Here is a 13,614-nt window from a genome sequence, read left to right as displayed (position 1 = left end):
TGTTATCCATTACTTTTTAAATTAAAAGGGATTTTTTTCTTATGTTAGCAATTGCATGATATGGAAAATTATATCAATTTATTTTATTAGAGCAATTGATTTAACATTCTTAGCGTTATGCGGGTTATTTGGCAAGCACATGACAACTTGAGTTTTATAGGAAATCCTATAAATCAAGAAACCATTACTTAAATGAAGTTTAAATGATCTACTTCATAACTAAGTAAAGCTGCAAATTGGCTTTTTTGTAAATTTGTACTTTCCATTTCTATTTGTCAGGGCTTTTTGTCAATTGTGAAAATCATTGTCAATGCTTGCACATTTCTCCTTACTCAAACATAGGTGTGGACATAGTCTTATGTTGACACTGTAACACAATGGTTGTGATAGAAAATAATATTAATGTTCTAGCTGGGTTCTCTTAAACAAACATTGCCTTATTCTGACTGCCTTAAACGAAGGCTGAAATAATTTTATCATTAAACTAACACACACACCGTTATGAGATTCTGAGGTCAGGATCTTCCATTTATATATGAAATTAAACACTTCATGACATTGAAATCCATTTAACAAAAAAAGAACAATGTATTCAATATTTTATGGCAAAGACTGTTCACTTCTTTTGCTTTGTGACAAATTTACAAAAATCATCACTTATCCAGGCTGAAACAAAAACACCCACCTGAGAATATTTACTAAAATTCTATTAAACTATTACTCATACATTTAACATAAACAACACAATCATTCCATCCCTCGCTTACATAAAAAAGATGTTCATAAAACATAAATTGCTTTCATAAATAGTTTAGTGCTATTGTGTCATGTTCATAAAGCTTTGGTCTTGTCTTGATCCATGTATTTGTTGTAAACAACACCAAGAGTGGTGAAGAAGTTACCCATGAATAAAACAAGGAACGTGGAGCCACACATGAGAACCTGGGAAGAAAATATTTGAAACAAACAATGAAATCCATGGAACAAACTAAGCTTTGTTTTAGGTTTAAATATTCTTAGTTATGAACACTGACCTGCCATTCTTTCCATTCTGGAAGTCGGGCCATTTGAAAGAGTGTTATTCCATTGTAAAGCTGGAAAAACTTGGATAAAGATAATAATAACATAAGATCTACAACATACTATAACATTCACATGGCATTCATAACACTGCATCCAAAACTTTTTGAATTTCCCCATGAATTAAGTCTATCTATCCATCCTTAATAATGGCCATCAGTTCTCAATAAAATCTAAAAACATATATTTTTATTAATTTAAAAAAGGGTTCAAAGTATTTTAGTGCCGTGACAATTTCAATGTTAATACAATGTCCTTTCTAAGTTACAGCATTAGATTTTCATATTGCCCTTGAAACTTCACAAGAAGCCATTCGCGCAATTACAGGCCCATAAATTAAGAACTGTACTGTTTCACAAGATGAGTGCAGTTATTGTAAAACCACCGAAGATTACCAAAACCACCATTAAACTTACATGGCCGAAGAAAAGGAAAGGCAGGAGAAAGGTCAGACCCCTACACATCCAGGACTGAAACCCCTCTGGCCATAAAACACAAGAGTTTAGATATAAAACATGCCCATTTATTATTGTTAATAAATATATATGCTATTAAGAGACCCACCAACAGTGAGGTCCATGTTGTGTCTTTCTCCAAGAGCTCGAAGTCTATATAAGCTTCCACTCTGATAGTAATACTGCAAGAACTGAACAAAATCTGAATGGAAAACAAAATAATAACTATAAAGCAATTATTATCTGAAAAGCTTGCTTGCAGCCCAAATGTAAACAAAGCAGTATAATGTAAATACAAGTAGTGATGATCTTACTTATAAACATGGCGTATGACAAGAACTGATTTCTAAACATCTGGTAGAGTTCACCATCAGGCCTGTGAGACAGATGTAACACTTGATGTAAACCAGACATTCATACATTCCCTTGTAAAGGTCTCTCACTCTCTGTCTCTCTCTCACTATCTCTCTAATACTTTCTTCTATATTCCGTATGCTTTCTTACTCTTCCTTATAACATATTAAATAAATGGAAATTTTGTAAGTAGGAGAAGATTACATTCATACCAGGTCAGCATTACTCCAGAAAGAAATGTTGAAACATAGTGTTGAAACACCCACCAACCCTTGATCCTGAAATAAAAGCCAAGTATGTAATACTCATGTTAAATCATATGCATATAGAGTATTAAACATCATAGTGTACATGAAAATTCTTACTTGGAGCCATTGTTAATGAGAATGCTCTCTCTTATTGTTAATGTACAGTAATACCACACCAACAAGAAGTTGAAAAGGGCATCTACAACCCTGTAAAAACACAAGCAGACATACAACAAAGCATATTTTACTAAATATTTGACAGTGTATGTAAATATTAAAAAGCATGTTTTATATCAAGGGATGGTGCTTGAACTTTGAACAACAAACAATATACCTGTCGCTGATCAAAAACTGACAGGTGAATGAGAACAACAAGAGAATAACAGTCAAGTATAGTTTGAATTTCTCATACTCGTCTTTATAGGCAAACCTGCAAAATGGAGAAAATAATAAATTGGACTAAGGATTGACAAAATTAACATGACAACATAACATATTGATCACTACTAAGACTACTCATGTGTTACAATTCATATTTTTGCTTTGAATGTTTTATATAATACAGTATTGCATCCTGCTCAGGGTTTTGATAACTTACTTGGCCTGCTTGTTAAGAAGCGTAACATTCACATTTCCAAGAACAAGACTGAGGTACAACCTGAAATTAAGAACAGGATAAATATTCCCGGAAATAAATGACAAAACCAAACACAATCATCATCAATTGATACTACCTACTAAATGTTATAATCATTTTAATTTTGTACCACACTTTTTATTCTACAATAAATGATTTATTGGTGAAAGATCAAGAGGTGATTAACCTGGTTTGGATAAATAAATGCATTTAAAACATAAAAGGGTGTGGCCGTCCTAATCTCTGACACACTCATTTGCATTACCCGTTTTTCTTTGGCAGGAAGGCCTCCATTTCAAAAAAGACATTAGGTCTTTCTCTCATTGACTCTTGGATCTCTACTATTTTATTGACATCTTCTGGACTTTCTGCGGTTCTGCACCTAACACAGAAACGGAGCTTGAGTTTAGATCGCAGGGCAATAATATGCATTTTAATATTTACATTACAGCACAAAGAAATCATGACTAACTCGTCCAGAGCTTCGGAGAGGTCCTTTAACTTTTTCCTTTGGCGTGCGATAGAGGACGAACAGCTGTCTTGCAATTTCGAAACTTCCTCCAGCTTCTGTTTATACAGCCGATGTGTCTCCTGTTCAACACAGAAATCACTTTTTCTATGAAACAATACATTATATTACGGTAATCTATAACCTAAGAACATGTTCATCGTAACTATAATGCTTTCTAATTCATGCCATCATTGTTGTGGCTGTGAGGTTGTTGATAATAGGTAACCCTAAACAATACTTGAGTAACGTTACAGTATACCGATATACGAGTATGTATAAGGATATATTTGAAACCACTAGAGAGAAGTGAACATCTGATGCTTCAGGGCTGTCGTGCTATTCTCATGACTGGGAAAAAAGCTCTGACCTGGACTTGTTGGTAATCTTTTTCCAGATCCTCCCATTCCTGTAAACATTCGGACAACCCGGTCGGATTAAATAACATTTCCGGAAAGTGTATTTATTGAAAGTTAGCGTCCCTAAATAATGGCGTACGGGATAACGGTCTAATCTACCGTGTCCGTAATGGTCTACACGCTTTCTTCATAACGTCAGTCACGTGAACACCGACTCTATCTCAACTAGCCAATCAGAGACAGCCTCCCTTGCATACTTTGCGTTCTGGCCCGTATTCTGACCAATGAGCGCTTTCGAAACCAGAGCCATGCGTCACATACGCTCTACTGTTCACCTCGCCCACTACCACTTAAGGCTGAAATACAACGCAATACTTTTGCATAGATTTTCTGTCTGGACTTGTTGCTCTGTGTCAGTCTGCAGATGATATCAGTTAGTGTGTTTCTATCTGAAAAGTGAACTAGACATCTAGTTCTGATTTTAAAAGTATTGTAGTGTTTTCCAGCCATTACGCCCAAAACGCACGTGTCTGGCAACTGTAAACTCCTAATAGAGGGGTGCTAGGAACAATGAGCAGTGAATAAATCCTATAAGTCTTCACTTTTTTCACATAAATCCTTTTATGTGATGCGTATGTGAACGATGGTATGATAGGTGGTTCAGTTATGTTCAATTTAAACACGTAATTGCATACAAGCAGTTGGGTAAACATTGACTTTTATTTAGCTCTTGATATCCAAAATCTATATTTTTTGTTATTTACACAACTAAGATTTAAGATATTTGGATCATGTCTGTGGAGAAGAAATCAGAGTATGTCCGGGGGCTTACCTTTAGTTTTTTTTTCACGTTGACATTTATTTATTTAGCAAACACTTTTATCCAAAGTTTATTACAAATGATGGTGAATTTGTATGCACTGACAGTTCACATGATCCTATTGATGTTTAAAATTTTGTCTTTCATTGTCTGAGAGATAAATATATTTTAGTATAAAACAAATTCTAGTTAGAAATCAGTATAAATCTTTTTTCTTATATTGACTATAGTCAGTAGTTGGGTTCTGAAATGTCTGTTACTCTCTGACCAAGAGTCTGAAGTTCCCAGTTGGAAAGCTGCCGCACAAATCCACGATTTGGCCTCATGTTAGCTTTGCATTGCTGAATATGATTCCACGCCTCCTAAAACAGGTATTGTAGATGGTCAGATATTGTAAATGACAAAATAAGAGTACTAAAGCAAATACAAAAACTTCAAATTTGGAAATTCGAAAATAAAAACAATACCTTTAGTGTGTATTTTAGGTGATGCATAAGAAATGCCATTGCCAAAGCACTGCATCTGCTTATACCATGATTAGAGAATATCATAACAGAAGACGAAGTACTGAGATGTGAATCTGAAGTATATGACAAATAAGTTTTCAGTTGTCCTGTTCCCTAATTGAATATTTCAACAAGCTTAGCTTTGAATTACACTGTTTAATCAATGAACAAAACTTTTGACCGACTTACCAATAAAACCACACATTCTTTCGAATGAAAGGAACAAATCTGCCTCTACAGAATCTGCAATTCGGAAATGTAGGACAGTGCAGTTTGCCTTTTTAAACCTAGTTTGCAAAACAGAGATTCTGAACAATGACTTTTCAGGCAATGCATTAAATAAATAAATTATATTAGAGGGTTGCTCACATTAGACTGCATTCATCTGAGACATTGACAAGTGCTTTCAGTTTGAGATCTTTAAGGATCTCAGGATTTGTTGCCTGTATATAATCACCCATGTAAAGCTGACCAGGTAAGATTTCCACAGGGTAGGGCTTTAAGCTTTCCAATTCCTATAGATATTTGTGAATGTTATTAAAATATCAACAAAATACATATAAAGAGCCATAAACAGTACACCAATAGTTTGTCTATAAATAAAAATACCCTTATAGTGTAAAGAATTTTTTGAGTTCTTAGGAAAGGGTAGAGTGCAGAAAACTTCTCATAGCCACCAATAAGAATCAGAATGGGAAAGCGGCTTGCTTTTTCCAAACTATCCGCACAGTCAATGGCTGGACCTGCAAGACAAATATAGGGTCAGGGGAGCTCTGAATTGTAATGACATTCAGCAAAATTCATAACATGTTAGAAATAGGGTGTTTGTACTTTACCTGAATCCAACAAAGAATGTGTGCTGCTGTCATATACAATGATGTACCTTATACTTTCAATCTCAACATCTGTGGGCATTATGAACTTTCCTTCAGAATCCTTTGAATAACAGATAAAGCAATAATTTAGAAATATAGCATGAACATAATTCATTAACAGAGTCATTATTTTCCTTTACTGAATTCCATTCCATTCCATTTTCTACCGCTTATCCGAACTACCTCGGGTCACGGGGCCTTTACTGAATAAACAAATAAAATTAAAACATACCCATTTTGCGTTCCTGGCAGTAATGATATGGCTGAAGGTATATGATTTTGCTGGACGGGCATCTTAAATAATGGCATGCCATTTTTAACATAAAGAAAAAAAACGTTAAAAGATAAATAAATACATACTGTATGCACGGACACTGTCAGTTGTATGTCATGGTTATTAATCTATAATTCTTAACATACACTTGAATCCACAAAGTAGATATTTTTCATTATATAACTTTATAATTCTTACCAATCAGACAAAGATAGTTGCTCTCTGCCAGCCTTGACTGGCGATCGTATTGATTTAGGATGTTGTACAGTTTTGTTGATTCAAAAAGAACCTTTCCAGCCATAACAGCCTAGCGTATGCAAATATTGAACAACAAATTTCAACGCCTTGACTGAAAAATAAATTTAGCGGTGTTAAAATATTACAAATACTTATTTGTGGTTATGTTCTGAGGACAAGGTTTACTTGCTGTTATGGTAACGAATAAAACTCGCCCTGGTTGGTTGATAATCCTTCCCTCCGGAAGCCAAGCGTTTCGTCTTTTTCAACCAATCACATTTTAAAGTCCCGCCTTTCCACTGTTCATCTGATCTCCCATTGGGTGGTAAACAACGAGGAACAATTTTCAAAATCAGACATACAGCTGTCAGCAGCTGCCGATATGGCTGGATTCGGGGTATGTAGATTAAAATGTACAAGTGTTTGTACATCGTAAATGCAAAACATCAGTGCCGTTTTAACTGGTTTGTCCAATAAGTACGTATTAAGATGTGCTTTATATGAGGGATCGCAACTCTTTTGCATATTTGGGGTGTTTCTAGCTAACGTTAGGTATTATTGATATCGTTTGTTCTGAAAGTAATGAATCGACAAACGATGTGTCATGTTATTTGTGAACAGGGCCTCGGGAGTGTCTTTCAGCGGCGGAGAAAGAGAAACTGCGGCAGCAGTCGACGCTGGGCCGTAAAGCGCAAGCAGCCGCATAGGACTTCCGTCACACCAACGGCCCCTGAGTAAATATATACCCAATCTACCAACAATACATGTGTTTGTAGCATTATTATACAGTTTACAATATGACTTGGGTCTGTTTAGTGGTGTTGTATGTATTGTAATTCTATATATTTGTATATGTATTTCTTTCATGCAGTCCAAACGATGCGAAAAAAGTGGACATTTTAAAGGAGACAAGTGTTCAAGACACTAAAGAACAGTCTTCAACACTAAGTATTGAAGCACTGTTTTTTATGGTTGGAAGTGTTATTCAAAAGTGCAGAGATACAATTAGTAAAGTAAGTTTTCTTTTGGTTTTGTGGTGTTTACATCACATTTCAGATGTCTCTGTAAATATATGAGCAATTTCTCTGTCTCTTATTTTTAGACCTGTTCTGGCTTCCTAAATGCCTTTCTCTTTTGGAGAGGCTATGCAGAAAGAGTGGAATCCCTTCACCAAAAAGTAGAGGAGCTACAAATTGAAATAGCACAGTTGCATTCCACTCTGAAAGTTAGCAAATTTCAGCTCCACTGAAAATGTTTTTAATTTATTATTTTGTAGCGAGAAACATAATATTTCATTTTCTTTCCTGTTGTTTCAGATGTCTCGTGACGCCAAGATTTCAGGTGGTACTTTACAAACATCTGATGGTGTTCACTGTTTTATACCACCTCCTCCTCCACCTGTCTCCCTTCCACCTCCTCCTCCACCACCACCACCACCTCCTCTTCCTCCACCACCATCCATATTTACCATTCCAAAAATTGCCATAATTCCTGTCAAGTCTTCCAAACCACCCTCTCTAAAGGTAATTGCCCATGGCTAAAAACGAATATGACCAATGTACTTCAATTTCATATTTTTTTTAGCTATTTATCATAGTATAGAGTTCTTTTCACAGTTCTTTTGTTGACATATTTTCCCCTCCTATCTCCAGGAGAAGCTAGATGTCCCTGTTGCGGTGACACTTCAGGCTCTTCAAGCAGTACGACTAAGAAAGGTGAATGTAACCAATAAAACTGAGGTGAGTGAAGCGTTCTCTGTTGTTGTTGTTTTTTTCATTAAATGCTGCATTTTATCTGCATCATTGATGGCTGGAAGAATAATAGCAGATGTCTTATACAGTTGTCTCCAGACAAACGAAGATCACCACTGGTCACACTTGCTGACTTGCAGAAAGTCTGTTTGCGACGCTCTCAATCTGATGTGTCATTGAAGTTTAGATCAGGCATTAGAAGGTGAAGCATTGCTTGCGCTACAAAAGTTTTGTTATTTAGGTTTAAATCATTGCCACGGTTTGATTAATTTTAACTTTCTCTGTAGGACACCGACTAAAAGTTCAATGAATCTTCGGGTACAACTTCGAAAAGTGCGCATGAGCAGGCAAGTTTGTAGACTTTAAAATATAATATGATTAAAGTATGTTTTTTGCTTCATGTTTGAAACTACAGACAACATTTCTTAATTAAAATGCATAATATAATATGGTGTATTGTTATTTCTTAGGAGTCCTGGCGGTACACCCATGCAAAATAAGGAGAATGAGGTTAAGGATTCAAGCCTTGAAATGAGCATGACCAAAGCTTTAGGAAACAAGCGCCTGGTATGTAGCTGATATATTTAAGTAAATCAAATAATCTATATTGTACTATCTTTAAAATAAGGAATTCAGAATAAGAAATTCATTTCTTTTTTTATATAACTTTACAGAATGATATAACTAAAGGATTATCACCAATGAAGTCCATTTAAGACAAGAAACGGATCATTTTATTGTTTTAATCATAATTTGCTTTGTACATTGTTTTTTATATGACCTTTTGGTAATGCATAATGATGTTGCCTTGTATTTTGTTTGTTTGTTTTCTTTTGTATGTTTACTGTGTCGGTGATCATCGTTTTCACCAGTTCATACATTCATATTGCTATATTGGTAGCGCTGCTAGTCATATAACAGTGTGTTATTACTTGCTGCTTTTGAAATGTTTCCTGCCACTCATCTTACAACCCTTACGTTCCAATCATAAAAACAACTGTAAACTTTACGAAAATTAAATGTGCAGATTGGACATATTGAGCATAATGCAGCTCATCAGTGGAATGTACATGTCCTTGCTGTAAAGAGACTGTGGCATGTGTTAAGTCATCTGTAAAATATACTGCCTGTTACTGTGTGTTAAAGTTTTCCCCTGTGTAAGGTTGTTAAGTCATTGATCTAAAAAAACGCAAAGCACAATGACTTTGTATAACCGTTCCTGACAGGTGCCTTTGTGTATTTCAGGTGTTTACACCAAATTGTCTGAATGCTATTATTGTAAGTCTTAATATTTTAATGTGAGGGTCTTTTGCAATATTTTTGTAAAACGGTTTTATTTGTAACGTTGTCTTAAAAAACGATTGCAACGAATGCAGTGTTTAATAAACAGTGGACCTACAAAAAATCGGTACGAATGTGTGCATTTTTTAAATACTTTGTAAACATTTGTTAAAATACCTTCAAAATATATCATATTAATATTATTTACATAGAAGGACCTGAATTATTTGACAGCGGGACAACGATCTGAATTTTTAATGCGGACTGTTAACCGCTTGTTCGTGTTTCCACCCGTGCTCTTTCTTCCGCGCTCACAGAAACGGGCACATTACTAAGCCACGCCCCTTTGTTGTGACTGTCTAGCCACGATGGCGGTGCCCGTGAACATCGCAGCACTGTTGCAATCAGAAATCATAGAAGAGAATCTCGACAAAGATGAAGGCCTTTGTGTGTTGGGTATATTTGGGAAAAGTGCAATGCAACCCGGATCAGCAAAAGAATCTCTCATAAACACTTTAGCAGATAAACATATTTTCTCTCTCTTCGGGAGCAACGAGACTGACAGCACGGGCGGCGTGACTTCGATCCAGGCGTATTATAATCAGGAGAAACGCGTGCTGTATTTGGTTTTAACATCTGTTTTCGATAACCGGCAGCTTATTCGGGCTTGTGAGTCTTTGACGGTGGGTCTGGGTCACGCAGAAGCGCACGAGATTTGGAAAGCTGCTGAGAAAGATAACTGCTTGCAGCTATTGTATCTGTTCTCGCTTTGCCATGTTCTTCTGCTGGTTCATCCCACCTGCTCGTTTGACGTCACATACGATAGACTGTTTCGCGCGCTAGACGCGCTGCGACAAAAAGCGCTTCCTATGCTGCGCACCGCGATCAAAGACTCACCTGTATCCAAAGAATGGAAGTTGAACTGCCGCCCGTGTCCTCCGCGCCTCCTGTTCGTCTTTCAGATGAACGGAGCGCTCAGAATGAGTTCCTCTGGGACTGGTGGGAATGGAGCTGATGGCTCTGGTGGGGATAAACCCAAAAAGCACTCCCCCAGAAGGCGTCTCCAGCATGCACTGGAGGATCAGATATACAGGATATTTCGAAAAAGCCGTGTACTAACCAACCAGAGTAGTAACTGTCTATTCACTGTGCCTGCCAACCAAGCATTTGTTTATGTGGTGCCAGGACCAGACGAGGACCCAGTCGGCTCTCTGCTGGGACACCTGCGGTCCAACTGTGTTCTGCGGGAGAACGAAAGTAGCATACCCGTGCCTGGGCAAAGAAGGTACCAGCAGATGAGACATTCAAACAGGCAGCCCTCCTTCAACGTGGAAAGCAGCTTGTTTTCTGGAGGGCAGTTAGTGGACTGTACATTGAAAGAGTTCCTTTGGCAACACGTCGAGCTTGTACTGTCTAAGAAAGGTTTCGATGACAGCGTGGGTCGCAATCCGCAGCCGTCGCATTTTGAGCTGCCCACCTATTCCAAATGGGTTCATGTTGCATACAGACTGCATCAGGTGATGATAGAGAACTGCGAAGATGAATCCGGCGATATCTCCCTCAAGGTGCAGGGTCAGCTCAAGGTACTGGAGGGGTTTCTCGACGCGGATGCCAAATTCTCCGAAAACAGGTGTCAGAAAGCCTTGCCCCTGGCTCACAGTGCGTACCAGTCCAACCTTCCCCACAATTACACCACCACGGTGCACAAGAATCAGCTGGCGCAGGGATTGCGAGTGTACAGTCAGCATGCGAGGGGAGTTGCGTTTCAGAGATACGCCTTACAACTTCATGAGGATTGCTACAAATTCTGGAGTAATGGACATCAGCTTTGTGAGGAGCGAAGCCTTACAGATCAGCACTGTGTGCACAAATTTCATCTGTTGCCAAAGCCAGGTAAAGATTCACTTGTATTTATAAAAAAATCTTTGTACGTTGTAAATACATGAGGCAGTATAAGGTATGTTGCCCATAGATATTGATTGTAAGCTTTTTTTACAAATAGATTTACCTGGGACTCTCCTTAATTTTTCTGTTACTTCTGTTTTATCTTGACAGGTGAAAAGCCAGAAATGGACCACAATCCTCCTATTCTATACCATAACAGCAGGGGTCGCTCTACAAGTTCTTGTAACTGTGGCAGAAAGCAGTCCCCAAGAGAAGATCCATTTGACATTCAGGCTGCCAACTATGACTTTTATCAAGTCAGTAGCTACAATTTCAGGTTTAACTCACCATAAATCTTTACATCAGCAAAGCACGGCAATTTTGTAAATCTGTTTCAATATAATTCTGTCATTTAGATGATTGAGGAGAAATGCTGTGCAAAGTTGGAGAGGATCAATTTCCCTGTGTTTCAAGCCAGCACACCTGACCCAGCCCCTGCAAGTGATGAGATTCCCACATCTGGAGAGGTACATCCTTCAGGAGAAGCTGAACGTCTAAAGGAGAAAGAAACGAACACCCACACACCTGGTGAAAGGACCAGTCTGAGCCTCGCTCTTAGTTTGGGCCAGTCTACTGACAGCCTCGGAACATACGGTGAGGGAGCTGAAGGGCAAGACAAGAGACCGAGTTTGGTGGACAGACAGCCCTCCACAGTGGAGTTCCTTCCTGGTATGCTTCATTCTGGATGTCCAAAGGGACTGTTGCCTAAGTTCTCCAGTTGGTCTCTTGTTAAACTTGGTCCAGCTAAATCTTACAACAGCCTTACTGGTTTAGAGCAACCTGGATTCCTTCCTGGTTCTGCTTTTCTCTTGCCATGGGATGTTGTCATTAGAAGCAGATCAGAGGAGGACGTAGGTTCGATCGAACCTTTGGATGGAGGTCCGGCCTCATGGCCAGCTCCAAATAAGGCGTCAGCTGGAAAGCGAGGTGGTGCTGGGGGAATAGGACGTGGCCGCAGACGGGATGACGTAGCTCGTGCCTTTGTTGGTTTTGAGTATGAGGACAGCAGAGGGCGCCGCTTCCTTAGTTCTGGACCTGATAAAGTAGTAAAAGTGCTCGGGCAAGGGGGGCCAAAGGAACCTGCGACCAGATGCTTGAATTCAGACATGCCTTTGTACATTCTCTCTCCGGCTCAAGGTCGAGGTATCAAGCCACACTATGCTCAGCTGGCCCGTCTTTTCATTGTGATCCCTGATGCTCCTCTTGAGATTGTCTTCAGTCCACAGGTACAGTATAGGTGCAAAATCAAAGTATCCACATTAAACGCAATGATTACAAGTCATATGATTCACATTTTTTCTCCAATAAAATGTAATGTTCTGAACTCTTGTCTCCCAGGTCCAGCCAGGTCCCCCACCCTGTCCTATCTTCCATCCAGAGCAATCTGAGATTGTGCTGCCCCCTGATGGACTGTGGGTGTTACGCTTCCCTTATGCCTTCGTGACAGACCGTGGACCCTGTTATCCTCCCAAAGAAAACCAGCCATTAGCAAACTTCAGGGTGCTGAAGGGAATTCTGCGTGCTAACACGACCACTTCAACCCCACAGTAACACAACCTGTGCACTGAAATGCACCATCCATAGGACAGGCATACAGAAAAAGATGCTCTGGACATTAAGCCCATTTCATGCTGTTGTTTTTCATTGTATGTGGTTGCTTTTTGCATTAACTATATAGTTGAAATAATAATGTGAATGCACAGAAAGGAAAGTTAAGAAATGTTTACACCGCTATCAAGAATAAAACCTGTAATGAGGAAAAATGTGGTGAAAGACAACATCTATTTTAAACAATGTTCATTTCAGATTACTGAATGGTTTATACCCTGGTTTTCTATTGTTGTTGTTGTTGTTGTTTTTGGGAGAGAAACAAACTGACAATACCAAGAATATATAAATAAAAAGATGGCAAAGTGTCGCTGTTATTGATATTTTATTGCGAAAGCTAGTTAATTGTACACAACAAGAGTACGTAAATGCATGACGCACAGAGGCGCTATTTAGTTGCCTATCGACCTCATTTTCTCTATAATATGGACGTAGTATTTTTAAAACATGTAGGTAGTAAAAACAACAAGTTAAATCCTATACTCAATTTAACCATCTACCTGGTAAGTGTTATTCACTCTCACGTCAGATTTGATTTATTTACTATTTAATCTAAATAGACAGCTGATGTTTGGGTTTTCGCCCGCATATTCTCTGCGTCTGGTCATTGGTTTGTCCATTTTTTCGGCTGGCCAATCAGCATATTGTTGCTAGGCCGTTCTGTCTCATCTATTGGC

At 38.3% G+C, this 13,614-nt stretch overlaps 4 protein-coding genes across 5 annotated transcripts; 2 read left to right on the top strand and 2 right to left on the bottom strand.

Annotated features, from left to right (window-relative positions):
• Nucleotides 1-68: 68 nt before the first annotated feature.
• Nucleotides 69-3,844, bottom strand: tmem120aa (transmembrane protein 120Aa). The gene is made up of 12 exons (XM_056736533.1): nt 3,653-3,844; nt 3,247-3,365; nt 3,040-3,156; nt 2,736-2,795; nt 2,472-2,567; nt 2,255-2,344; nt 2,102-2,167; nt 1,850-1,911; nt 1,645-1,737; nt 1,497-1,561; nt 1,035-1,103; nt 69-942 (listed from the first exon to the last, which is right to left on the bottom strand). The coding sequence occupies exons 1-12, from the start codon at nt 3,728-3,730 to the stop codon at nt 832-834; spliced, it is 1,026 nt and encodes a 341-aa protein (XP_056592511.1). The 5' UTR covers nt 3,731-3,844; the 3' UTR covers nt 69-831.
• Nucleotides 3,845-4,318: 474 nt separating this feature from the next.
• On the bottom strand, nt 4,319-6,534 carry styxl1 (serine/threonine/tyrosine interacting-like 1). 2 transcript variants are annotated; one of them, XM_056737019.1, is made up of 8 exons: nt 6,315-6,534; nt 6,075-6,136; nt 5,804-5,903; nt 5,577-5,710; nt 5,337-5,482; nt 5,157-5,254; nt 4,929-5,041; nt 4,319-4,823 (listed from the first exon to the last, which is right to left on the bottom strand). In XM_056737019.1, the coding sequence occupies exons 1-8, from the start codon at nt 6,415-6,417 to the stop codon at nt 4,692-4,694; spliced, it is 888 nt and encodes a 295-aa protein (XP_056592997.1). In that variant the 5' UTR covers nt 6,418-6,534; the 3' UTR covers nt 4,319-4,691. The 2 variants fall into 2 exon arrangements, 1 of the variants encoding a protein (XP_056592997.1); XR_008905137.1 differs by having other exon boundaries at nt 4,733-4,823; nt 4,929-5,081.
• Nucleotides 6,535-6,682: 148 nt separating this feature from the next.
• On the top strand, nt 6,683-9,621 carry prr11 (proline rich 11). The gene is made up of 10 exons (XM_056737328.1): nt 6,683-6,750; nt 6,975-7,087; nt 7,225-7,366; nt 7,456-7,578; nt 7,670-7,876; nt 8,006-8,092; nt 8,194-8,306; nt 8,392-8,451; nt 8,575-8,671; nt 8,779-9,621. Exons 1-10 carry the CDS (start codon nt 6,736-6,738, stop codon nt 8,818-8,820), a joined length of 999 nt encoding a protein of 332 aa, XP_056593306.1. The 5' UTR covers nt 6,683-6,735; the 3' UTR covers nt 8,821-9,621.
• A 94-nt stretch (nt 9,622-9,715) lies between these two features.
• On the top strand, nt 9,716-13,247 carry smg8 (SMG8 nonsense mediated mRNA decay factor). Its single transcript, XM_056737327.1, has 4 exons — nt 9,716-11,278; nt 11,441-11,586; nt 11,686-12,555; nt 12,668-13,247. The coding sequence occupies exons 1-4, from the start codon at nt 9,754-9,756 to the stop codon at nt 12,878-12,880; spliced, it is 2,754 nt and encodes a 917-aa protein (XP_056593305.1). The 5' UTR covers nt 9,716-9,753; the 3' UTR covers nt 12,881-13,247.
• Nucleotides 13,248-13,614: the final 367 nt, after the last annotated feature.

This window comes from Triplophysa dalaica, chromosome 22 (assembly GCF_015846415.1).
Source record: "Triplophysa dalaica isolate WHDGS20190420 chromosome 22, ASM1584641v1, whole genome shotgun sequence".
Taxonomy (NCBI): domain Eukaryota; kingdom Metazoa; phylum Chordata; class Actinopteri; order Cypriniformes; family Nemacheilidae; genus Triplophysa; species Triplophysa dalaica.
This window is presented reverse-complemented; position numbering and strand designations above follow the sequence as displayed.

What these genes read in the sequence shown, in the direction of transcription:
- smg8 (XM_056737327.1), top strand. Translation starts at nt 9,754, where the DNA reads ATGGCGGTGCCCGTGAACATCGCAGCACTGTTGCAATCAGAAATCATA. An exon ending in CCAACTATGACTTTTATCAA is followed by an intron (nt 11,587 to 11,685) that starts GTCAGTAGCTAC and finishes TCTGTCATTTAG; the next exon opens with ATGATTGAGGAGAAATGCTG. An exon ending in AGATTGTCTTCAGTCCACAG is followed by an intron (nt 12,556 to 12,667) that starts GTACAGTATAGG and finishes CTTGTCTCCCAG; the next exon opens with GTCCAGCCAGGTCCCCCACC.
- tmem120aa (XM_056736533.1), bottom strand. Translation starts at nt 3,730, where the DNA reads ATGTTATTTAATCCGACCGGGTTGTCCGAATGTTTACAGGAATGGGAG. An exon ending in CTCTCCGAAGCTCTGGACGA is followed by an intron (nt 3,157 to 3,246) that starts GTTAGTCATGAT and finishes TTTCTGTGTTAG; the next exon opens with GTGCAGAACCGCAGAAAGTC. An exon ending in TCTGGAGTAATGCTGACCTG is followed by an intron (nt 1,912 to 2,101) that starts GTATGAATGTAA and finishes TCTGTCTCACAG; the next exon opens with GCCTGATGGTGAACTCTACC.
- styxl1 (XM_056737019.1), bottom strand. Translation starts at nt 6,417, where the DNA reads ATGGCTGGAAAGGTTCTTTTTGAATCAACAAAACTGTACAACATCCTA. An exon ending in ACATTCTTTGTTGGATTCAG is followed by an intron (nt 5,711 to 5,803) that starts GTAAAGTACAAA and finishes TTTGTCTTGCAG; the next exon opens with GTCCAGCCATTGACTGTGCG. An exon ending in ACCTAAAATACACACTAAAG is followed by an intron (nt 4,824 to 4,928) that starts GTATTGTTTTTA and finishes TACCTGTTTTAG; the next exon opens with GAGGCGTGGAATCATATTCA.
- prr11 (XM_056737328.1), top strand. An exon ending in GTCACACCAACGGCCCCTGA is followed by an intron (nt 7,088 to 7,224) that starts GTAAATATATAC and finishes TCTTTCATGCAG; the next exon opens with TCCAAACGATGCGAAAAAAG. An exon ending in GCAGAGATACAATTAGTAAA is followed by an intron (nt 7,367 to 7,455) that starts GTAAGTTTTCTT and finishes TCTTATTTTTAG; the next exon opens with ACCTGTTCTGGCTTCCTAAA.